This window comes from Mustela lutreola, chromosome 3 (genome assembly GCF_030435805.1).
Source record: "Mustela lutreola isolate mMusLut2 chromosome 3, mMusLut2.pri, whole genome shotgun sequence".
NCBI lineage: Eukaryota > Metazoa > Chordata > Mammalia > Carnivora > Mustelidae > Mustela > Mustela lutreola.
The window spans coordinates 58,336,950-58,363,243 of NC_081292.1; the positions used below are offsets into that span (position 1 = coordinate 58,336,950).

Consider the following 26,294-nt stretch of genomic DNA (forward strand, 5'->3'; position numbering starts at 1 on the left):
CTGGCTCTTCCCTTAAATACTTGTTTCCAAAACGGATGCCAAGGTGGATTCTTTAGTTCAGAAACCATTTTCAAAGAAGGAAGCCCTGAGGATAGGTCTCAACCAAGCTTCCCAAAAGTCACAGTAACTGATTTTACAGACGTAATCAGTAAAGCAAGCTCCTGTCCCCAGAGGATTGTGCTATGCATTCAGTATTATAAACCAACCTTGTAAACAAACTTTCATTTAACAACATTAGACTGAAATACATTGCATTTTTCTGTTTAAAAATAGGAAGTTGTCCAGGAAGAGTCAAAATTAAGTCAACATTTCACCTAATATTTTCAAAGTAAAACTGTAGTTCATTTTAGAAGTGAGCCCATTTAAATGAACTTAGATTATTTTTGAATTACGCCTAAGTAGACATTTGATTCTGTTGGACAGGACTGGGTGCTGGAGTGCCGCAGGTACCTGGCGAGACCGAATTTCTGCTTGAGCCAGTGTGTTAATGGAGGGGATGTTGCTGCCATCAAATGTGCTTCTTCTGGTGCTTATTCTATCCCGTTCATTTTGCACAGCTAGGAGAGAAAAATCACAGTATTCATTGGCCAATTCTTTTCACTACATGTCAGGAAATACAGTTTTAAATTCAAAAGTAATAGTATAAAAAGAAAGAAGGGTTTACGGGGCAGAGAGGAAACCATGGTATGACTGAGGCTATTTTTTATTCTGCACCACTTTTAAAAAGAAGGCCAAGCCTATCATTAGATCTCATAAAATACTGCCTTTTGAAACTTCGTGATCGTAGGCGTGCCAGAAAGTGTTGGGTCAGTCAAGTCAGTTCAACCATGCAGTATCTGTGATAGGATGGTTTTTCCATTCTCTCAACGTTAATAAAACTGTAAGATAAGTAGAGGAAGAGTATCGCCTGTGAGATTGCCGAAGGCAAAGAGTATATCCACCATCAGAAGATAGGAATCACAGATTTTGAAATTTCCGTTTTTTTTTTTTTTTTTTTTCTCAAACACTAGGAGAAATGGAAAATGAATTTTATTTAGGAAAGGTGATTTTAAGCTTGCAATCTCATGATCTCTTATGAAACAATGTGCTTGGGACAGTAAACAATAATAAAGCAAAAGTTGCAGGAAGGGGTGTCTCCTGAGGAGACTAAGGTTTGAACATCAGCATTTTGGAAGGGCGAAGACATTAAGTATCAAATAAAAAGCTTCTAGGAGAGAGCTAGATCTACTTGTTTCAGAAAGGAAAGGGAAAGTAATGTGTGTTTCTGAATTCCTTATTGAAAACAAGACTTTATTTTATTTATTTATTTTTTAAACATTTTAGTTATTTAGTTGACAGAGAGAAAGCACAAGTAGGGGGTGTAGCAAGCAGAGGCAGAGGGAGAGGAAGAAGGAGGCGCCTTGCTGAGGGGAAGCCCAGTGTGGGGCTTGATCCCAGGACCCTGGATCATGACCTGAGCTTAAGGCAGATGCTTAACTGACTGAGCCACCCAGGCTCCCCGAAAACTACGTTTTTAAATGTAAGGAAGAGTGAGAGAGAGAGAGTATTACCTTGTATATTTGTCATATAAGAATAATATAAGTCAAATATCAATGTTAGATTTTTTACTTTTTTTTTTTTTTTAAAGATTTATTTATTTATTTCGAGAGAGAGTGAGTGAGTGTAGAAGTAGGAAGGGCAGAGGGAGAAAAAGAGTGAATCTCAAGGAGACACCATGCTTTGGCTCTGACATGGAACCAAAACTCAGAGTCCAATGCTACACTGACTGAGCCATCGAGGTGCCTCTCAACGTTAGGTTTTAAAACTTAGGAGTAAATATATCTTCAGTTAACCAAAAAGAATGAAAACAAGGCCTATCGCCCCTAAATTACTTAGATCAATGCTCTACCCTGTTCTGCTGGAGAGAGAAGATATAAAACTACTAGAATTTTTAATTAAATTATTCTTTTATTAAAGAGATGCACCAATTTCTATGCCAAAAGCTACTATCTACCCCATACTTACTATTAGCCATGAAGTCATTAATTTGGAAGAGAAAATACTGGACTTGGCTTTTAAGAGTGAGTAGTGTTGAAGCTGGGAATGAATCATTAATATTTTATCTTAAAATCATATTTACTGGTAGCTTACTCTTTTTTCCCCACAGAAATGATCATTGATTTTCAGCCTAAACTGACTCATATGGAAATGCATATGTGGAGATAAAAAATTAAAATGTAAGCTATGCTTTAGTGAATTTCATTTACATGATCAATCCTCAGAAACATACCAAAAGATATTGTGAACATTTGTAATCTTACTGCTATCATTTTTAAAAAATATTTTGTTTATTTATTTGACAGAAAGAGATCACAAGTAGGAAGAGAGGCAGGCGGGGTTGGGGGGGAGAAGCAGGCTCCCCACTGAGCAGAGAGTCTGATGAGGGGCTTGATCACAGGACCCTGAGATCATGACCTGAGCTGAAGGCAGAGGCTTAACCCACTGAGCCAGCCAGGCGCCCCACTGCTATAATTTTTAACATAAAACCATGTTTATATAGGATTCTATCCAACTAACCTTGGTATTATGTTATTACTGTAAATAAGAGAAATATATCTTCAAAAGTTACTTCCTAATCTATTTAGAAAAAACTAATGCATTATTCTATGAATGGTAGGAGACATAATTTAACTATTTTTTAAAGTAATTTTCTTTCAAAACCTGTGAATTTTTAAAGGAAATAGAGGATTTTTGACTTTCTTATACTTATGTAGGAGTAGTGCTGGGGTTCAAATAGAAATAAATGAAACTGATTGACAAACTATGTAATAAATCCTAAAAACTACTAAATATTGACATTAGAAATAAGTCATTTTATAATGACAAAGTGCTTCTCCTTTAATTTTGTAAACTTTATTTTGCCTTCTTTTGGAGACTAGTAATCCAAATGAAACCAATGGAATTTAGGTCTCTTTAAAAATATTATGACAGAGAAAAAACTAGCTATGTTCAAGGTAAGTTTGATATACTTTACATTTCTGTAGTATTTAACTTAATTTTTTTTTTATGGTTTGTGAAATAGTTCTGAAAAATATTTCTTGGTATGTAATGGGTATAAGCATGTGAACTGATAAGCATAAAATACTGCAGTGGTTATCTACTGCCAAATGTCTACATGTGTTCAACAGATTTGTTTCCAAATTAACCACAGTTAGAATGCAGAATAATATAATCAGATTATTTACTACATTTGAAATGAAATTAAGAAACAGAGTATGTGGTCCACTGTCTCTGTTCCTCAATGGAATATAAGCTCCCTGAAAGGAAGGACTCTTTTATCTGTTATGTTTACCACTGAAGCCTTAGCATCTGCAACAGTTTTTAGAAAGAAGTGCTCAATAAATATTTGCTAAATAAATAAATCAATGAATAAAAAGTTAATATTCAATCAATGTTTATGAGATAAAGATATTCAATTATTATTGACAATAAATGTGTGTTTAAAAGGTTTATACTTTCAACCTATTAAGAGATTTTGCCATTTCTCTTTTGAACAGGGTATCGGGATATTATTTAGATAATACTTCTCTTTCCAGGTATAACACAGTAGCAGAGGTACTAGTGTCTGGAATCAGACAATCATCAAAGACGGTGTCAGTGTCCTTGGGTAAATTCTTAAACTTAGGGAATTAGAGATTTCTCACTGAAGAAAATCAGAATTCACTTGAAAAAGTTATGTGAATGCATGAGGATGTATGTGTATAACAATTTCCACCAACAGTTATCATTATTATACTATGTATTATTACCTTCTTTTTTCATTCCTGCTCTGAAACACTTTCTTAATCGACAATATCTGCATTGATTCCTTTTGTCCTTGTCAACAACACATTGCCGACTGAACCTAGAATATCAAAGATATATTAATTTGCAGAAAATTGTTTATGAAACAAAAAACAAAAACAAAAACAAACACACACAGATAAACAGATAAACAGACCTTGTGTATATATGGTCAAATTTGGCCCAACAAGAAGAATGTGTGAGAACAGTTACCTGCAACTTTTCCAGTCTAATGGTCAGCACATATGTGGAAATACAAGCCTCACTTCTCATGCAGTCTTTATAACAAAATAAAACTGAATGATATTTGACTTTTCACCAGTATACACACTATACATTATCACTCCTATCCTGAGTTGGGAAAGCCAAACCTCGTTTAAAAATCCTTGGCATGTGAATTCTAATCGCTTATTGCTAAATGATTTCAGTGTAATGGAGAATATATCAGAACTTCATTCCTCTGCACTTTCATGCTTTTCTCTTTTAAATATCCTTCTATTAATTTTAAATGTGCCTCAAATGCAACCGAAATTTACTCTGACTGCCAAACTACATATCCAGAGGTGAAAACAACACTTAAAGTATGGTCTCTGCATAATTAGGTACTATCTCACAACCACTAAAATGACTATAATCAGGGAAAAAAAGAAAAAAAAAAAACAGACAATAACAAGTGTCAATGAGGACGTGGAAAAACTGCAACCCTCATACACAGCTTCTGTAATATAAAATGATGCAGCTGTTTGGCCAAAAGTTCGGCAGTTTTTAAAGAAAAGTTAGACATTACAGTTAGCATATGACCCAGCAGTTCCACTCCTAGGTATATACACAAAAGAAATGAAAACATATGTTCGCTCAGAAAGATGCACACAAATGTCCAAACTGCCATGATTCCTAACAGTCAAAATAAAGGTACAACCCAAAAATCCATCAGCTGATGAACAGATAGATAAAATATGGTACACCTACACAATGGATATTATTGTCTGGCAATGAATGGGAATGGAGTACTGATACATGGTACAACATGGGTGAACCCTGAAAACATATTCGAAGTGAAAGAAGTCAAGCATACCTGAGAGATACTGCTGTTTTGGTTTCAGGCCACCACAATAAAGCTAGTATCATCATTAAGTGAGTCAAATGAAATTTCTTGGTTTCCCAGTGTATATTAAAGTTATGTTTACACTATACCATAATCTACAAAGTGTGCAACAGCATAGTCTAAAATACCAATGTAATACCTTAATTAAAAATATTTTATTGCTAAAAACTGCCAACCATTATCTGAATGTTCCAGGAGTTGTAACCACACTGATCACAGATCATCATAACAAATATAATAATAATAATGAAAAAGTTTGAAATATTGCAAGAATTACCCACTGTGACTCACAGACACAAAGTGAGCAAATACTGATTGGAAAATGGCACCGAAAGACTTGCTCAACACAGGGTTGCCACAAACCTTCAATTTGTCAAAAAAAAAAAAAAAAAAAAAAAAAAAGCAATGTCTGTGAAGCGCAGTGAAGTGAGGTGTGCTTGTAATTTAATTTCTATCAAATGTCCTGAAGAAACAAATCTATAGAAACAGAAAGTGCATTAATCATTGCCTATCATTGGAGGGGAGGGAGTTAAGGGAAATGGGGAGCAACAGCTTAAGGGAGGAGGTCTCTTTACAGGGTGATGAAAATGTTTTAAGTTGGTTGTAGTGATGGTTGCACAACTCTGTGAACATACTCAAAACCTGAATTAAACACTTAAGAAAATTAAAATGTATGATCTCTGGAATTAAATGTGAGCTTGATGTCCAGTCCACCATTCACTCCTGATGGAACACGTGAGGATGTTATTTAAGATTCCCAAATTAATTTACACTGCCAAATTGGAAGGACTTTCAGCAAAAAGTTGTGTGCATGTAGGGTAAATATAAATCATAGACTTTGGAGCAAATATCAATCATCTAATAAAATAATAGTATTTCTTCCAAATTGTGTCATAAAATTACCCACATCCATATGTATTGGTATATTACTGATTATTTGTAATAATACCAATACCATTGATATTGATATTGTATCAAAGTACACTGATGATACAATGTACACTGTATCAGTATTACAAATATCAATTTGTAATAATTGGTATGTTACTGATTATTAATGATGGGAATAAAAGAACCTACTGATGATCTACAAAAGAAGATAGTTCTTCTCAAAATGATGGGTAGCCACTTTGAGCTGACTGAATATAAAATCTACTATAAAAGAACTGAGCTGGAAGAGAGGTATTTTTAGGATGAGGAAAAAGAACTGTTCACTTGGGAATTCATGGCTTCAGGAGAAGGAATCCAATTACCAATAAATAAAAGAGGAAAATACAACTAACTAACATTAATGCAAAAATTGAATAAACATATTGAGCACCTTTTGGGTACAAGATCCTGGTGTAGGGATTAAACAAAGGAATATGACCTGTCTCCTCCATTCGAGGAAACTATAATCTAACAGAGTACACATACAAGTTTACAAACAGCCATAATAAAGAAAACACGATGTGAAAAATATTGAAACAATTTAAAAGTGGTTTAGAGGGAAAGCCCAACTTCAATGGGACAGAAGAGCTAAAATAGAAATAAAATTTGTACATCTGAGGAAATGGATAAATTTGAGACCAGCAAAATCCGAGCTTAAAAAACCTTTACATTCCTACACCTTCATTATTATAATAAGTATTTTCCAAATGGAAAATCACAGCATTTTTTGAATACCAAAATATGTAAAGAAGGCTAAGTTGGCAGCAATACTCATGATGAGAAGGTGTGAGTCGCCAAACTGTACATGTGGTGGGAATATTTTTTAATTCCAAAAGTTGTATGGGAACACTCCTTTCTCACTTGAAGAAATCTTGAAAGCCAATGGTGCTGATATTTTGATTCTTAAAAGTCTTTGTTGAATTTAGTTGTTTGAATCACACTATTTTTCATATATACGTATTTCATCTTTAACAGAACATATGACTCAAAATATATTGTTTACATGTTATGTTGTGTTTATTATCACTGTTAATTTTGTAAATTTTGTAAAATCACTGAATATTTAATGTAATCATAGAGAAAATGTTTTTAATGAGGGAATCTACATGGTTTTTTTTTTATATCTAGAGCTTTAATGTACATAAAAGCAAGACTCATGTAAATATACTTTTTTGTTTATCAAGAAGATTTTAAAGTAAATGATTTACTTTTTTTTTTTAACCAACTTTAAGCCCTCCTGGAAAAATTACTAGACAACATTAGTTAGGTATTTGGAGAGTTATACATTAGCTTTTTCCAGACCCTAGAAATCAAATGGCGTCATATTGTAAGGGAGATTAACTTTTTCCTAAATGTCCAGTTTGTTCATAAAATAACACAGCAATCCTATACATGCTACTCATCAGTAGAGCAAACATTGATATTTTTATGTTAGCATCAGTCACTTTTTTAATAGTCCATATTTCATACAGATGTAATCTACATTCCAGAACTGTCATTCTGAAGATTCAAGGTGGAGTATCTAATCCTAACTTGTACTACAATGTTCACTAGATATTTTTGAAGCTTACTAGAAATATGTGACATATACAATAGAGTTAAATATATTTTGGACAAAACATTGAATTCAATGGCAAAATTGTGGCATGAGAAATACACTTAAAATTTTAAGACTGAAAATTTAAGCTCACTCACTGACTTTGACAAGCTACCAAAATCATCCACACTTTTATAATTGTGTTTGAAAGACTCAGGAAGTAGAGATGTTAAAAAGAAAATCAAGATGCAGAAAAACCCCCAGATTGTGAAACCATTTAAATACAGATTTAAATAGGTCCACTGGTATATGAACATGTGGTAAAACAATAAAGAACAAAAGAAAAGACAAACACCACATTTCAGACAGTAGCTACTCTGGGAGGGAGGACAGAAACAGAAACCGATAGAGGAGGTGTGTTCACTAAAGGCTTCGACTATATTGTCTAGGTTGGATGATAAGTATGTGGATTTTTTTATATGTTTTATAAGTCTAAAATGTTTCATAAAAAAGAACCACCTGTAGGAATGCATCCTGCATACACACCCACATACCCATACTTTTTTTTTTTTTAAGATTTTATTTATTTATTTGACAGACAGAGATTACAAGTAGGCAGAGAGGCAGGCAGAGAGAGAGGAGGAAGCAGGCTCCCTGCTGAGCAGAGAGCCCGATGTGGGCTCGATCCCAGGACCCTGGGATCATGACCTGAGCTAAAGGCAGAGACTTTAACCCACTGGGCCACCCAGGCACCCCCCACATACCCATACTTTAAACACAGCTTACAGATTTTTTTTTTTCCATACAGACTTTGTATGAAAATTCTGACTTCTTAAAAGATTTTATTTATTTATTTATTTATTTGAGAGAGCGAGCGAGCGAGAGAATAAGAGAATAAGTGAGGGAAGGGGGAGAGGGAGAGACATAAGCAGACTCCATGCTGGGTGGGGAGCTGGACTCTGAGCACAATCTCAAGACCCCAAGATCACGACCTGAGCTGAAATTAAGAGTCAGATGCTAACTGACTAAACCACACGGGTGCTCCAAAAGCCCTGATTTTATCCCTTACTTCTTGCACGCCATTTTGAAATGCCTCTAAAGATAACTTTCTCAAAAGGAGCATCTCAAGTACCTGCAGGAATAAACATGACTCTTGCGTATGCTGCGTCTGAAGAAGCCCTTACACCCATCACAGCTTGATGCTCCGTAATGCTTTCCTGTTGCTCGGTCCCCACATATGGCACATAGGCAGTTGACACCATTGTCTGTGGTATTCATACTTGTTGTCTCTGGAGCAGAGCTATCTGTTAAGAAAAAGCAGAGTAGCCTTCAAGTTAATACTAAGTATTTCTTATTTATATTACCCTACTAATTATTCACAGGCTCAAAACAGTCCATTTCCTTGACCTCTTGGAGCACACTAGTGCTCTCCTTTTAACCACTGGCCACTTCTGCCAGTTTCCATTCCAGTCTTCCCTCACATATTTCTGAAGATTAAACTTCGGGATACCATAGGTCTAAGTCCCCCCAAATATACTCTTTCCTAGGGAAAACCCATTTGGTCCCATGATGTTAAATATCATGTATATGAGAGAAAAATCCCCAGATTTTCTCTCTAGCCCTGATGTCATCTGTGGGTATCAGTCTGAAATGCCCAAATACCTTTTTAACTACTTCACTTTAAAGTTTAATAGGAGGGGCGTCTGGGTGGCTCAGAGGGTTAAGCCTCTGCCTTTGGCTCAAGTCATGGTCCCAGGATCCTGGGATCGAGCCCCATACCCAGCTCTCTGCTCAGCAGGGAGCCTGCTTCTCCCTCTCTCTCTGCCTGCCTCTGCCTACTTATGATCTCCGCCTGTCAAATAAATAAATAAATAAATAATCTTAAAAAAAAAAAAAAGTTTAATAGGAATTGCCAATTAATGTATCAAAACACAACTCTTCTATTTTCCCCCTTAAATTTGTTCTTCCTTCAGTCTTCCCTATGTCATTCAGTCAATGGTTCCATCCAGTACCTTGGGCCAATAACTTGGTGGTCTTCATTGGATTCTCACCGTCATTGTTCATATCTAATCTAAGTCCATATTTGAAATACATATCGAATTCACAACTTTTCACCCTTTTACCGTGCTCACCCTTACCCAATCGACTATACTCTTTCCCCTACATTACTGCAATAGGCTCTTATCTAATTTTTCTGTTTCCACCCTTGCTCCCCTACTGTTTATTACCCCAAAGTGCTCTTGGAACAAGAAATTCACATCATTATTAGTCTTCTGTCCCTAACCCTCAGAAACAGAATAAAGCCTGTGCTTCTCAGGCTTGCTTTAAAGCCTTGTGTGTCAAAGCCCCCTCCCACCTCTCTGACTCCATTACTTGGTACTACTTTCCATCCTGTTCACTCTTCAACAATGTCGCCTTTTTAACCTCCTTCGAGTTGGCAGCTTCCATCTCTGAATCTTCACCTTTGCTACTCCTGCCTCGAAGGAAAGTTCTTCCTCAAGGATGTTTTTGAACTGGTGGTCTGATTTCTGCTCCAGTCTCTGTCTATGAACTATTCTCTGAACACATCTAAGAGTCCTCCTTCATCTGCCCTCCAAGGAGAATCTAGAACCCTAATTATTTTTTTTTAATAACTACTTCATTCTTAAAAATTATGTACTAGTCTGTTCATTTACCACCCCCTTTCCCTACAGCATATAAACTTAATGATGTTAGAGAACTTAGATCTGTCTAAATTCTAACATAACAACTCATCATATCTTGAATATAACAAAAGATAAAATTAAAGTCTGTCATGTGTCAATTATATTCTGTGAAAACACATATATTCTGCTTACTAATACTTCTGACAGACATTACCATATATAATTTCGTCAAGGAAAACCTTAATGAGAGTATGTTTAAGGGTTAATCATGTGATGTTATGGAGTTTAACGTGAGGAATTTTTCTTTTTGGTAACATAAACAAAATTGGTTTAGAAATAAGACAGAAGTGTTAGAATTGATTATATTCTAGATTTATGGAAATGGGAAAAAAATTCAGCCCTAGCTTCCAGTTTAAAGTCAAACTTACATATTGTTAACAACATTATTACAAAACAAGGTAGACAACGCAAAAGTCAGTTGTGTTACATATTTATGCTAAATCTGTCCTTATTTAGTAATACACAGTCTTTTAAAAAATCATGATTCTCTGGAGACAAATATACTATTAAATATCTTTAATCAAATCTAAACCTAAGGAATAAAAATGGTGATTTCCCAAGATTTGCACTAAGGGTTTCTTTTAATTCTCTTCGTGCTAAAATTTCAGAATTTATCTTCTAAGGATTAAAAAAATCTTCCCACTAATAAGCTGTTGTTTATTATAAATATAATGAGATTAGCAGTTGTAAAACTGAAGAGCATAGCAGAACGTTGCCCTATCCTGAGTAGAAGATACATTCTCAATCCCGAACTATACCACACACACACACACACACACACACACACACACACACACATTTTTCAAAGTATACATAATTACTAGATTTGAGGTGTTCTGACAATTATAAGTAATCTTGGACAAGACATTTACTTGGGAAAAACCTAAATACAAAGTCAACAATAAACTATATTATATAAAGACCTGAACTCTAAGCAATCCATGCCTTATTTGAAGTTAAAAAGTTACAGTACATAAATACCAAGAGATTTGTGAGGCTAAACATTAGCTTGTCAAGTAGTAGAGTTATAATATAAGCCTTTATTTCCTTTCATACTGGGTTCAGTGCAAAACTTAAAGTAATTTTAAATGAAGTTTCTCATCAACAGCCATTGAGAACTGAAACGACAGGAGGAGGCAACCAGTAAAAGCCTCCAGAGTTCTGTATGTCATTTTAAATACCGCATAGAAAATGTACTTCACAGCCAGTCTGCCAACGTTACTTACCACTGGGATTTACAGTAAATAAAGTAACTTCTGAAACTGTTCTTTTTACCTTAACTGGCCTATGACAGAATTCTGAGGTCACTTTGTTACGCGAAACTAGACTTTTAAAGACTCAACATAAATGAACCATAACAGTATTAACTTAAATTTTGTGAGGAAATGCAGATACATAGTCTTAAAAGCCAAGCCCTGGATTCTTCAGCAAGGAGATACAGAGCGACCACCTGGGAAGCTCCGTTCTTACCCCTCCCATTATACCTGCTTTCCTTTATGTCTACAAGTAGATGAGGACTCACCATTGGAATTATACAGAATCTGCATAGTTTCAAACTCCAAAGTTGTGTAAGTTGGGTCCAATACTTCACTGTAATTTGCCATCTCCATGTCCAGTATCGGTTCTGATACCCTCATCATTGACTTAGAAACACACATACAAGTGCCACCACAGGCCAGCGTGTGTGATGGCTGCTGGGCTTTTCAATCTGTGAGTGATAATCCAAAGTTAACTGTTACTGTTAACAGTGACTTACGTGGGAGGAGCTGTAAAACTGTAAACTCCTCTGCAGGCCATATTCTGCTCACTTCTTTCTCTTTTATGGCATATGAAAGCAATTCCTTGTGATAATCTTGGAATGCTTCATGGAATCACCTTATCTGAAGTGCTTAGTGGACGAATATGATTTCCTAAATTGATTCCCAGTAGACAATAAATGATGTCATTAAGTAGTTAAAAATAGAAAAGAGAATCTCTCGGGTTTCAAGTATTTGTAACATGATTTATGCCATGCAAGGGGCTGAAATCACATACCACATGTTCTAAAAAATGGGATTTTACTGTTATAAATCTGATGCCTAGACTGTAAGTTAACACTTAACATAAGCACTTAACAATTTCCATTTTTCTTACTGTACAATAGAGCTAACTTTGTTTATGTTGGGGTAAAACATCTATAATTTGAAATGACAAGGATTTGTGATAAATTACAGTAGAAGCCTGGACATAACCCTAATACGGCTGGACATATTCTCCTTAACTATCTACTTAGGAATCTGTGTCCCTTGAATGTTTGTAAACTTCCCAAGGACACAACTACTATAGTTGCTAGCACGTTGTAGGCATTTTATAAAAATAGCTACATGAGTAAGTTTTCATTTCTTTTGACTTCTGATGCTTACTACATTCTAGGCACTGAACTGAAATAGAATTATCCTTAACATGTGTGGACCTATCCATTCCCATCATCAACCTCTAATACCTAGCATCTATATAGCACAGTACACCTTTTACACGCACACGTGGCAAGGGACATTTAGAATTTGGGGAACATTTAGAAGATAGGATTCAATGATTATATTTTACTTCTGAGAATACATTTATTGATTTTATTTTCCAAGAAAGCCACATTTACATTATAAAGTCAGAATCTCATTTCCTATGCTTGTTAAAAACTATGGCAAAGTAATAGTTCTTATTCAATTTCTTAATACCATAAACCTTGTGAATATTGTATGTTAGAAAATTGTTACATTTTTCATAGGAAGCCCAGCCTCTTAAAATATACTCAAAACAATGTGAAGAATTTGTGAAGAAAATAGTGGAGTCATTTTAGCAATCAGATTCACTAATTAACTCAACAGTGATCACTGAATAGTTCACTTGCCTTCATATTCTGTAGCACTCCTAATTGCGAGGATTGTATCTGAGGGATACATTTTAGGGACTTGATTCTCTTTAGTGAAGGCTAACTGTATTTATTCATTTTGGGAGATGTGGACAGCAAGAGAATCCCGTGGTTTTCATTCGCATGAATTAGTTCTCACTTGTGAAGAAGTAACACAGACATGTTTCCTGTGTGAACCAAGGCAGTGAATTGTGCATAGCTCACAGTCTTTCTCATCTATGTGGTAACTAAATAAGGCTGAGGAATATCACCCATAAAGGTGTCCCAAAAGAAGGAAAAGAAGAAAAGAGAAAGGTAGAGAGTCATTCATTTACAGAACTCAAAACACTAAGAAAAATGTGGATATAGCTCAGAAGAACAGTGCTGTCATAGTTTATTGTTCTACTCCATCCTGCATCCCCCGGGGGGGGGGGGCATCACTATTGGGCCAGGGCATTTTCCTTGAAGGGGGAAGGAGCTACACTTCATCCCAGCACAGATCCTCAAGCAGTCACTAGCAATTAATCAGAGCTGGCTTTCAAGATGAAACCTGTTTCCCATCCATGTTATTGTAAATTTTTTTTTTTCATTCTATAGAGTAAAAACTTGAGAATTTCCAGAAGATAAAGCAGATCCAAATAGCAGGCATATCACCTCAAGTGGGTAGTTTGTCTTCCTAATGATACTCAGATGTGGAAACACCCACAGCATCCAGTCAGGTTCAGTCCAGTGAAGAGAAAACTCTTTATGTTCTATATTCTTGAATAAATTACAAAGTACAGTAGAAGACTTCTTGTCTTAAGTACCAGGATTGGTAATTCACTGAACTCATTCAGCAAATAAAATAATTAGAACAGAAAATTGTGAAAATGGTGTATCCGTTCTTAATAGCGTTTTCGACTTAAATGTATAAAATGCTGCTGTTTTGTTGGCTAACCAAGACTTCTTATTCGAGTAAGTACTCACTGCTTGTGATTTCTTACTAAATTTTTTGTTTGTATAAATCTCATACACTGCCTTTGATGTCTATTTTTATTTTTTAATTGAGGAAAAAGTCAAAGCTATCAGTAAAACCTAAATGCAGAAGCCTTTTAAAATTTTATACTTTTTAAAAATACTTTATATATTTTAATCCACTTGCTTTTATCCACTTCCAAAGTATCCACTAGGTTTTTGTTGGGAAAAAAAAAATCTCTTTTAATACTCAGGCTTCAGTAAATTATGCAATGTTTAACTAGAAGGTGATGAAATAAGAAGAGCAAATGACATAACCATGCTACATAACAAATACAATTGACCTTTGATAACTATATACAGTTGGTCAGATGGTCAGGGGACACTGCAACACTTTTCCCAATAGCCAAGATGGAAAAAATATAAGTGTCCACAAATGGATGGACAGAGAAAGTGTGCCATACAATGAAATACTATTCAGCCTTAAAAAGGAATAAACTATTGATACACACTACACCATAGATAAACCTTCAAAACGTGATGCTAAATAAAATAAGCCAGTCACAGAAAGAGCTACTACATGATTACACCAATATGAGAAATCTATAGTCAAACCTACAGATTCAATGAGAAGAACTATGGTTGCCAGGGGCCAGGAGGATGGAGAAATGGGGAGTGATTAATTAAAAAGTATAAAATTTCAGTTAAGCAAGAGGAATAAGCTATAGATAATCATACAGCATCCTAACTGTCAATAATATTATACTGTAAGTTAAAAATTTGTTAAAAGAGTAGATGTTAAATGTTCTTACTAAATTAAAATAAAATAGATTTATGAAGAAAATCATGGGGAAATGATCTACCTTAGCAGTAATCAGAAAAAATGTAGAATAGAACAGTTAATGGTACAAACAAAAAAAGGTGCCTACTACTTAAGGAAGTCAACCTACTCTGAAAACTAATGAGTATGTTCCACAAAAGGAAGTTCAAAACCCGAGTTAACTCAGGGAGTTGGCTAAAGGGAGATTAGAGTTTTTCTTGTATTGATTTTAACATGAGATAGCTTGTTAATTACTTTCGTATATGACCAATACCTCTTCTCTACTTCCAAAATTAATTAGGCTAAATTGAGAATATTTTTATTTGCTTAAAAAAAAAGTAGGAAAAGGACAGCAAGATGGATGTGAAAGAAAAGAAAAAAAAAGGAAAAGAAGAAAAGGTCACAGAGAAAAAGTTTTAGTCATGGTTACTTTTGGATTTTTAATTATGCATCATAATCTGAGGAAGTATCACATTCTTTAGTATTTTTTGTGTTTTTTATGCTATAGTGATTGTGGAATATACATAATTTAGGATATGTGATTTTTGGAAACGTGCATAGCATAATTGAACAAAATAAAATTATATAATTTAATTGTATAAACCTTAGCTACATAAAACATTTATGGTATTTGTTTGCATATTTTCACATTAAAATTCAGGTATTTTCGGGAAAAAGACAGATGGACACCACACAGGGAGTCTTTCATTATTGCTTTACCAAGTACTTCTTATGGGTAAAATTCATTAAGGCTACATTAGATTAAAAGCTTAAGTAGTTATTAAGAGAACTATATTAATTTTATGCCTAGGTGATAGAGAAATAATTATCCTTAAATAAATGGAACTTACTAAACCCTATATTCAGCATAAATTTATGAGTACTTTTAAGCTTATTTCTAAAGGTTTAATTGGGAAAAACATCAAAAATTCATGTTAATTCCTAAGATAGTAATTTATAGTAAGTAGCATATATTTGCTAACGTAGAATTATATTAACTTAATCTAGATCCAAAAATATAGTACATGTGATAAACTATGACCTACTGAAAATCTCCCTTAACAGAGGTCACTTTGTAGTATATGTTCTGTAAGCTGAGCAAAATGTTAGTGTTATCATGGTTTGTGGGCCAAGATGTACCTTCTTAGCCCCAGTGTAGGGTAGTTCACTCCAGAGAGAAAAACACTATTAGTTGTAGGTAAAAGGTCAATATTAAAAAGCATAACTAATATTCCTGAAAAATGTTTCTCTTAGAGCAATGGTTTTCTAAACCGACATGTGAAATATTTATTTAAATTTCTTTAGAGCAACATAAATGAAAACTATATGGTGTTTAAAGAAGACAAGAACTCAGTTCACTATTGACTATCCAAGATAATAGCAGAAACATTTCTATCTTATCTGTAAGACTATTAAGTCTGTTAAATTGTTCTATATTTCATATTTAATTTAATCATTCCTTCATAGCATGTTTTAAAATAGAAAACAGGCTAATAAAAATCAAGGTTATTTTCATAAAAGAATTTTCATAAAAAGTATTTTTGTTTTATTAACAGGTTTTCTATTTTAAATTATGAAAAATAATTTTCACGAAAATAATCTGGAATGTTAATATCAATATTAAAACATTTCATTTTAAACCTGGTGATTCAAAGACCTGGGGATAAAAATATATGTATATAAAAAATATATGTTTATAAAAAATAAAAAATTAAAAAAAAAATAAAAAAAATAAAATAAAATAAAGTTAGAGTTAATAAACTTTTTCCTGTAATCTGATTTCTTTGAGGTTAATTTTCATTACCAAAAATAACATATTAACCCCAAAAGCACATTAGTAGTTTCTCTTGTTTCCATATTCTACCTTTTCAAGTATGAAGATTAAATAAATGTGATCCCTAAAAGTTAGATGAAGAATAAAAACTATCCACATCAATGGATAGTTTTCAATGTAAGGAAACCATTAAGTGGAGAATTAAGGATTCATTTAAAGCAAAGCTACTTTTCACTTTTCAAAAATAACTTCATTTAATATGCTTGTTTCTCTCATTATGCTTGAGAGAAACAAGCATATTAAAAAATTAAAACAAACGAAAATAGACATTTTAATTGTCAAAGCAAGTTGCTATTACTGACGTGCAAAGAAAGAAGTTTGGCACTGGCTGTAATGATGGGATTCTATTTTCAAAGAGCTTCATAATTCCTTTCTTAAAGTCCAGATTATATAGCATTTTTATATAAACCAAAACAATTCTCCTTGTCTTTTCTTTCTTCTTTTTCTGATGATCATGCAATGATCGGAATGACCACATGACTTGCCTAATCAGTCATTCCCAACATTAAAAAATGTCCACTATTATTATTTCTGGAACACACCTCTATCCTAAAATTGATGAAAAATTTTCACACTTAAACTGAGCTTCTATAGATTTTGTTTACATATTGTTATAATTCTCTGTGAATAAGTATAATTATCCATAGCTCACTGTTCAATTTACATTGCTCTTTAATTCATGACTATAGCCCAAGGAAGCAACTGTAAATCTTTATTTTAGATTCACCATTTATCTGATCAATGCAAATAACTCCCATCACTACTAAAAAGTGCCATTTTATAGAAAAATCTAAGTACACTGCACAGAGATAAACAGCATCTTATGAAATAGCTGAATTTGTTTAAAAATATGTTACTATTCTTTATAATATGCACAACTGTCTCAAATATTCATATTATTTCCTTTTTTCTCATTAAAAGATCAGATTATTTAAAAGCAGTTATATAAATAAATGTAAAGCCTAAAACTAAAGAGTAGAGACTGTATTAGCATGAAATCAGTTACTGTTAGGATAGACCAAGGGGTACTGCACAGCCCAGACATAAATGTAACCAAGAAAACATTCTGAGGAACAGGGGAGAAGTGATAGGAGAAATCTGCATATATTAAACCTGCCTTCAAGGTCAGTTGCCTTGTGATTCAAAACAGACTCTCCTTTTCAGGAGATAAGGAGCTGATTAGTACTAAATTATTAACTGAAATATAGATTATACTGGTAAGGAAAATAAAAAAAGTCTGGATATAAGGAACGTTAGGATTCGACAGTCACTTATTTCTGCATTGCCTTTTTACAATGGGTATTACCATTGTTGCCACTGCAAACTCAGCGAAGTTAGTCAGAATATTCAAGATTGTGGTGGCACTCTGATACCAAAGTTGCTGCATTATGCAAAATGAAGAGAAGGAAGTTGTCAGTTTGGGTCAGTACCTATTTCAAGTATGTTCTGAAGAGGTATAATATTTAATAAAAATAGCAGCAGTTTTACTATGCTGAGTGCAGTTAGATTTGAACATTTTGAACAAATGTACTATGACTGTAAATTTACTATCTTGGAGCCCAATCTATCCATCCAGATATCCATCCATCCATCCATCCATCCACCCCTACCTCTATATAAATATGTAAGTTACTGTTTCTTCATTCAAAAAATGTCGTAACACACCATACACACATAAATGCATGCTCTTTCAAGCTTTTTTATATACACAGGAAGAACATATTAATGTGACTTCTTTTTTTTAAAGATTTTATTTATTTATTTGACAGACAGAGATCACAAGTAAGCATAGAGGCAGGCAGAGAGAGAGAGAGAGAGGGAAGCAGGCTCCCTGCTGAGCAGAGAGCCTGCTTTGGGGCTCGATCCCAGGACCCTGAGATCATGACTTGAGCCGAAGGCAGAGGCTTTAACCCACTGAGCCTCCCAGGCACCCAGGCGCCTTAACATGACACTTAATTTAGAGAAAACTAAGTAATATTTGCCTCTCCATTTAATAAAGGTAGTTATACTAAATTTATTTCACCTCCTTTTAAATAGATTTCTTTTTGAAAAAAGCAACTGATTTTTTGAATATACCATAATGAAGTGTTCCTTTTGGAATAAAAACACAGGACCAAATTAAAATGATATTAACAGGTAAGCTCGTGGCTTTTAGCAAACTATTATTTCAAAATTAAAGTAACAGGCTATTATCGCTCTCAAGTAATTTGTACTTGTTTAATGTTTAACTTATACATTAGGCCAGTGATTCAGAAATTTTGCTGCACAATAGAATCATCTGGAAAATTTCTAAAGACCACAAGGCCCAAGTTGCATCATATGTTAATTAAATCAGAACATAGGATGGAGTCAGGTATCAGAGTTTTTTTTTTTTTTAATATTTTATGTATTTATTTGATAGAGAGAGAGATCACAGACAGGCAAAGAGAGAGGAAGGGAAGCAGGCTTCCCGCTAAACAGAGAGCCCGAAGCGGGGCTCGATCCCAGGACCCTGGGATCATGACCTGAGCCGAAGGCAGAGGCTTTAATCCACTGAGCCACCCAGGTGCCCCAATATCAGAGTTTTAAAAGATTTGTAAGTGATTCCAATGTGCAATGAAGTCTAGAAACCACTGCTTTCAGCTGTAAGTTACTCTTTATTTACTATTCATTCAAGTTACTCTTTATTCATTATTGTATCTCTAGGGCCTAGAATATTGTCTGTCACATGAGGAGTCTGCCACACTCCCCAAATACTTACTGAATGTATTAACAAAATACATATGTGAATAATTAACTTTGAGACAGGAGAGAATTTATATTGAACATGTAAGTATATTTTGTATGCCAAGAACTTTTCTAGTCACTGAGTATTTTCACATGAACAAAGAAAATCCCTGCCCTCATGAAACTTATAATCACATAATAATAATAATAAATAATAAACTTATAATCACATAATAATAATAAATAATAACAACAGCAGTAGCAATAATAATAACAATTTATATCTTTATAAAGAGATGAATAATGAAAACCACTTTCCACTGGATCCACAAAGCTGGACTGAAAAATGTAAATCTGTTTACCTGCAAAGAGGTATAAACCCTCCTATTCACTGATTCTTCAGTGACTGTCTTATTTTACACAGTTGTGTTCTCTTAGGAATTTCAGAGGGACAATACTGCAAAAACTGAACTGGGAAATAGAACCTCTGCTCCTAGGAGAAATAGAGGGTTAAGTACCTGTGAGCCTCTGACCAGATTTTTATCAGCCAATTTGCAACCTTGGTTTATGTGGGTTTCTGTTTTAAGACCCCTCATATTCATTAACATTGAACTTGTAGCCAACAGCATTATTAACTCATGCCTGAACGAAGCTTATCTAAAACATATTTTTCAGAGTTCTTGCATTAGAAACACTAGACAGTACTTTAGTACTACACTTAAGAGTCATTTTAAATAGCAAAATCACCAAACAAAACAAAACAAAACACACACAAATGAGAAAACCATGGCATTAAATATGTTGCGAAAAGGACATTTACTGGTATGAGAGCTGAAAGAAGAAGGCAGAGCATTGCCTTGCATGATCTCAACTGGGCACAAGCCTATTGAGCAACTCATACTTTTCACCAGTCAGCAGATCCAAGAATGCCTGCAAATGGACCTTGAGTATTGATTTTGAGGTTAGAAATATACAGTAGTAAGCAGGCATATTTGCAATCACGGAACCTGCAAATAATGAAGAACCACCATACATATGTATATGTGTTACTGAGATTTTCAATATGCAATAAAAGGCAAGATATTCATTGGCTGTGTAACATATTAATTATACATTGAAACAAAGAAAATTTCCTGAGAATTACAAAGTCCTTTGTAGTCTTTCATATATATATATATTTCTTAAATTATATATATATAATTAATATAATTATAATATAATATAATTATGTAATTATATATGTAATTAAATAAATATATAAATTTCTTAGATTAAATTTTAAAAAAGCTATGCGACTATGTTTCTGTTATAGATATTTGGGCTTAAATGTAAAGAAACAACTGGTATGTATTAATAAATCCTTTCGCTTTTAGGTTTGTCCATTTTTGTTGATATAATCTCTTAATGTTTGTTATTTGCTACAAGAAACCAAATAATAACCTTTCGATTCTAGAACCCTAAAAGTAAGAAACCTAATTCTAAATATCTTTCGTAAGAAAAAAAAAAAAAATTCAGCCTGATGCACCTGGGTGGCATAGTTGGTTAAGCGTCTCGCCCTTGGTTTTGGCTCAGGTCGAGCCCAGAATCAGGGTCCATGCTCAGCTTGGAGTTTACTCAACTGTTTCTCTCCCTCTCCCTTGTGCCCTTGCCCCCAATATAGATAAATAAATCTTTTTTAAAAAGTCAGCCAGTAATTTCACTGTGATACTGGAATATGATAGTAAATGGAATGTTTGTTCAGGTAAATACTGTTACACTAACATTAATGAGGGTAATTTCACTTTTCAGTGATTAATATGCATCATGATAGCAGAAATATTTTCTTCTAACTGTTCTCCCTCCAGCTGTGGAAAGGAAAATGAAAAAGAACAACCAAATTAAGGTTAGAAACATAGGCCTCTGGAAAAATTTAAACAATGAATATCTGTAAAATTTAAATAAATGAGTATTTGTATCAGAATACTGGGGGCAAAGATTGTTTTGATTAAGTGTTAAGAGCACATCATAATAATTTTATGGTATTACCACTGTATTTTAAATGAGTAAAAACTAATATCAAGTAGAAAAACTATACAGTAAAACTATATAGTATCTGATCTATTTTTCACAGAGCTGAAGCTTATACAGTTTTGATAGAACTCTTGAAGAGAAATAAATTTCTAGAAATAAATTTCTAGAAGGCTTGGACAGGGTCCAGAAGGGGCTCAGACAAGTGACGTCCTTTGAAACTGAAGTTTCATTAGCTTCCCTTGAAATCTAACCCCGACTTACCAAATACAATAACTGTTTTTATTTAAATTTATATTATCCTGATTTCTCCTTTACCTGTGGGGCAACTCCCTCTTTTTCTCTTCCTTATCTACCTCATAAATGCTCATTTTTTAGCTTGCTGCTCTTCTATTTTCTTTCAGAATCTCATGCACTTAAAATTACCATCACTATTTAGAAAAATAATTCCAAATTTTTTTGAATTTTTTATTAATTATTTTTATTAACATGTAATGTATTATTTGTCCCAGGGGTACAAGTCTGTGAATCATCAGGCTTACACACTTCACAGCACTCACCATATCCAAAATTTTATTACAATGAGTACTCCACTACAAAATGTAATTTTATATCCTTGGTGTTTTTTACGTAAATTCTATGCCCACTGTGGGCACAGAGATCATGACCCTGAGATCAACAGTCACATTCTCTACCAATTGAGCCAGGCAGTTTTTGATTAATCCTTTCACCTTAGAAAGCTTTCAGTCATATTCAGTAAATTTTCCACAGTATTCTAAGTGAGGGCCAAAAACTTCAATCTGGTTACTGTGAAGTAGCGAGCCAGGTGAGCCTACAGAACTAGCTGGTTTAGAGGTGAAATGTCAGGTGCCTCCATCCAAGCCTTTCCAGGTTTCAGAGGTAGTTTGGAGATGATAACATTTGTCTGTTAAGGCTGAAATATTACTGGAGCAGATTCTGGATATTGTCGTTGGTTAAAATTACATCAAGAGTATCAGAATTGCCAAAAAATATTATCCCCGAACTCTTATTATTGTGAAACAGGTCATTGCACGTTATATACATATACACAGATATACATATACACATAAAGTTTTATATATAAAGTGGAACCATTTACTTGGAGGAAACAAAAAGCTTTCCTTTCTGATTTTGTTGACTTTATCTTAGTATAATTATTCTTCCAGTAATATCACATATACACACACACAATCTTAACAATGAACAGCAAATTTTGTCCACTTTAATCTTATCAATTCAATGACCAAGTCAGGTTTATCCTAAGTAACACATTTCTCATTTATCCCTACCTATTCATTCCCAGTCTTCCTAATTCAAGATGCAATCACTTCCTGTGTGAGCTATTGCAATAGCTCCCAATCTTTCACTTGCTCCCTCCTCTCCCTCATTCATTTTACTATGTATATTCTATTCTGTATATAGGCAACTGTTTCTAAAATATGCATTTTATAATGTTAACATTCTGATACAAAAAAGTATGACTCTAACGACTTAAAAAGCATATAACATGGACATAAATATATAATGTAGGTTTTCAAAACTACTCACTATACAACACTAAATAATGATACATTTCTCAAGACAATCATTTTAATCAGACAGACTGATCTTGTAATTGAGTCTTTTCTCCTCATGGGGGATGATGAGGTTGGGTATGTAATTATAGAACGTTTTGAGTTTTGACTGACATTTCCTTTCATTGTCTCCAAACTCAGCACCTCTTTCCAGAGTTATAATCTTACCTAGTCATTTATATTTTTTATTGTACCTAGTATAATACTATGCATATAATACATGTAACATAAAATTTTATTTAATGAATATATTAATAGAAAGTCAATCCACATGAAATGTGTATATATCATTGGTTTCAAAAAGGTGCTCATATCTCTGTGTTCAAACTCTAATCTGTGGCTACAAGGGATTGTAAAGTTGCAAAAATTTATCAAGCTATGCTAATGTATCTATTATACTTCAATAAGGAGTATAAAAATTAATCTGCTGGAAGATTGTATCTTAAGGAAGTGTTACTATTTCTAGCAGTTTAAGGTAGTCCACATAAAGTGTCTTCTGTTAAATGTTTTCACTATATAGACAGCAGACCATTAAGAATATTCTTAGAAGTGACAATTATTGACAGTTTTATGAAAATTACAGAAGAGCAAATAGACAGTTATTTTTTTCTGGTCAGTTATAATCAATTTATTTTGTTAATGAAATGTCTTGGGAACCTTTTTACTAAGTTTAGTACACGCTTCAGTATTATGGATTTGGGAGAGGTTTTAAAAAAAAATCCATTGACTCTCATTACTATAAAAAGAAAAAAAAAACTTCAATAACTCTCCAGTTCCTGATATACTACTAGTTTCTTATATACTGACACTGCACATATGAGCTTTCCCTACATTCAATGTACTCAAAGAAGATTCACATAGATACCTCTCCACTTTTTTATTTATTGTTCATTACTAGGGTCCAGAATATTGGGACAATTAGTTTATTATATATATAGCAATGGGATCAACGTGTTTTATTTGTAAAACTGAGGGAAGAAGAAAATGAATTTTTTTCTTCCTACGAAAAGAAGCCATTGCAGTAATGGGACTTGGGGCTACTTAGAGAGCCTACCAGAAAATGATGAAGATATAATGTTCAAATCCTTGATTCTAGAAGGCTGAATTAACATCTAGGAAAAGCATGAGGGAGAAGAAATTCATCATCCTGTGGATTCAAGGGGTTATTTATTCTTTTGCATCTTTGACAGAAAGCTGGAATTCAAATCAGGTCTTTCTGGTTCCAACGGCTTTCCCTTCTTTTACATCATCTATTTTGTGTTCTTCTTCAATTTACATTATCTACTTATTTGAAGACAAGAGCCAAACTCCAGTGAAAATATTTCCATTATATAGGCGTGGCATAATTCCAGTTTTACATTAACTTATACGAAGTATCATTATTGAAAAAAAAAAGAAATACCACTTTTGAAACAACACTTCACTAAAATTTAGGAAAATTACCTAAAATTAGGGAAAAAATTGGGAAAATTATCAAACTATAGCAGTGGTTCTCAGTGAAGGGTAATTTTGCCAGCCCAGGGAAAGATCTGAAGATGTCTGGAGACATTTTAGGCTGTGACAACTGGGAGAGAGAGAAGGGGAAGTGATACTAGTATCTAGTGGGTACAGGCCAGAGATGCTACAAATCCCTAACAATGACAGAGTGCTGATGGCTCAGAGCAAAGAATTAATAGGTCAAATGTCAGTTATGCTAAGGTTGGGAAATCTCAACCTATAAAATTAAAGATATTTTAAATGAGAATCAAGAGTAAAAATGTATTTAAGCTTTCTGAAAATCACAACGCTCGACCATGATCATACGCTTGATCTTTTTGGAAATTATAAAGAACTGCTCAATCATTATTTATTTATTTGAACTTATTACTAGAAAATAAATGTTCATATAAATATATTGTGGTTTACCTATATAGACACAGCCTCTTATGCATCATCGTAACCCCAGTATCTCCATAGTCTGGTAGTAATACATACATAAAAAGTTTGTTTAATAGGGGCACCCAGTGGCTGAGATGGTTTATTATCTGCCTTCCTGGGTCCCAGGATTGAGTCCTGCCCCGGGATCCCTGCTCGGCGGAGCCTCTGCTTCTCTCTGTCCCTCTCCCTCTCCCCACAGCTTGTGCTCCCCCTCTCTCACATGAATAGAGAACACCTTAAAAAAAAAAAGTTTGTTTAATAAGTGAACTAATATACTAGCATAGCAATTGTACTTCCCAGGCAGAATCTTTTACAAAGAAGTCTAACAAATACAGCTTATTTTATTTTATTTTTCCATTGAGAAAGAGCTTTGTTGCCTCCAAAGTTAATTTTAATAACCAATTACTGGGAAGGGAGATATACAACAGCAGGAGATAGACGTGAACTATAACTTTATAATAAACATACAACGACATTTTAGAAGACGGTTTTCATTCAAAAGATAATGACTGTGTGTTTTAATGTTGTTAAAAATATGCTTTTAATATATTCTTTTTGAATTTTCTATTTGTGTGTTTCCTCAAGTGCACTGTCAGCCCGATAGTCACTTATACTCAGTTTTGTGTAATATCTTTGCTGTTTTAGCTGTCAGGTCTTACACTCTACAGTTTGGCAATCTCATCTTTTCTCATGGTTGCAACTATGTGTGTGTGTGTGTGTGTGTGTGTGTGTGTATGAATATATAATATATAAACATATAGATATAAATAAGAATAGGCAGAGAGAGACAGAGACAGACAGGGATACAGTCAGACTAACTAACACAGGCCTGTTCCCTCATCCAGCCTCACCTTGGTTGTCTCTCAGGTTGTCTCTCATGTCGAACTCAACATGCCCTAAATGGAAACTGTCTTCACAAATTACCTACATACTCCCAAGTCCAGACTACTTCTTCAGCATTCTCTTACCCTATAAATGGCATGCACCATCATCAGCTCAGAAACCCCAAATAAATTAAGTTTTACCAAGTTCTCTCCTTTTTTTTTTTTTTAAGGTCTTATTTATTTATTTGACAGACAGAGATCACAAGCAGGCAGAGAGGCAGGCAGAGAGAGAGGAGGAAGCAGGCTCCCTGCTGAGCAGAGAGCCCGATGCGGGGCTCGATCCCAGGACACTGGGATCATGACCTGAGCTGAAGGCAGAGTTTTTAACCCACTAAGCCACCCAGGCACCCAAGTTCTCTCCTTCTTCCCGGGTCTTCAGCTACTCAATAATCAATTCCTATCACATTTACTTCAAAATCAGCTCTTGAAGCCATACAACTTCATTCTATCCTTTTTATGCTGGTGGTCATGGAAGTGTGTAGTCTAGCGAATCTGCTCTGGGAGGCACAGTCACTGACTAATGGCCACAGCGGCTGCCCCTCTGAATCTCCTATAATGATCCTTAGTGAGGTCATGTTCCCCGTAACCACT

At 34.2% G+C, this 26,294-nt stretch overlaps 1 protein-coding gene across 4 annotated transcripts in view; it reads right to left on the reverse strand.

Moving 5' to 3' along the window:
* HNF4G (hepatocyte nuclear factor 4 gamma) overlaps nt 1-26,294 on the reverse strand; it is a 122,816-nt gene that overhangs the window by 15,320 nt on the left and 81,202 nt on the right. For 2 of the 4 annotated variants that reach the window (XM_059166183.1, XM_059166185.1), the window contains exons 2-4: nt 8,527-8,698; nt 3,789-3,883; nt 451-557 (exon numbers count right to left, since the gene is read on the reverse strand). In XM_059166183.1, the coding sequence (XP_059022166.1) occupies nt 451-557; nt 3,789-3,883; nt 8,527-8,672 (348 nt within the window). In that variant the 5' untranslated portion in view covers nt 8,673-8,698. Of the gene's footprint in view, nt 1-450; nt 558-3,788; nt 3,884-8,526; nt 8,699-11,621; nt 11,822-11,855; nt 11,958-26,294 lie in introns of those variants that run through there. The other 2 variants (XM_059166184.1, XM_059166182.1) reach the window with 2 other exon arrangements.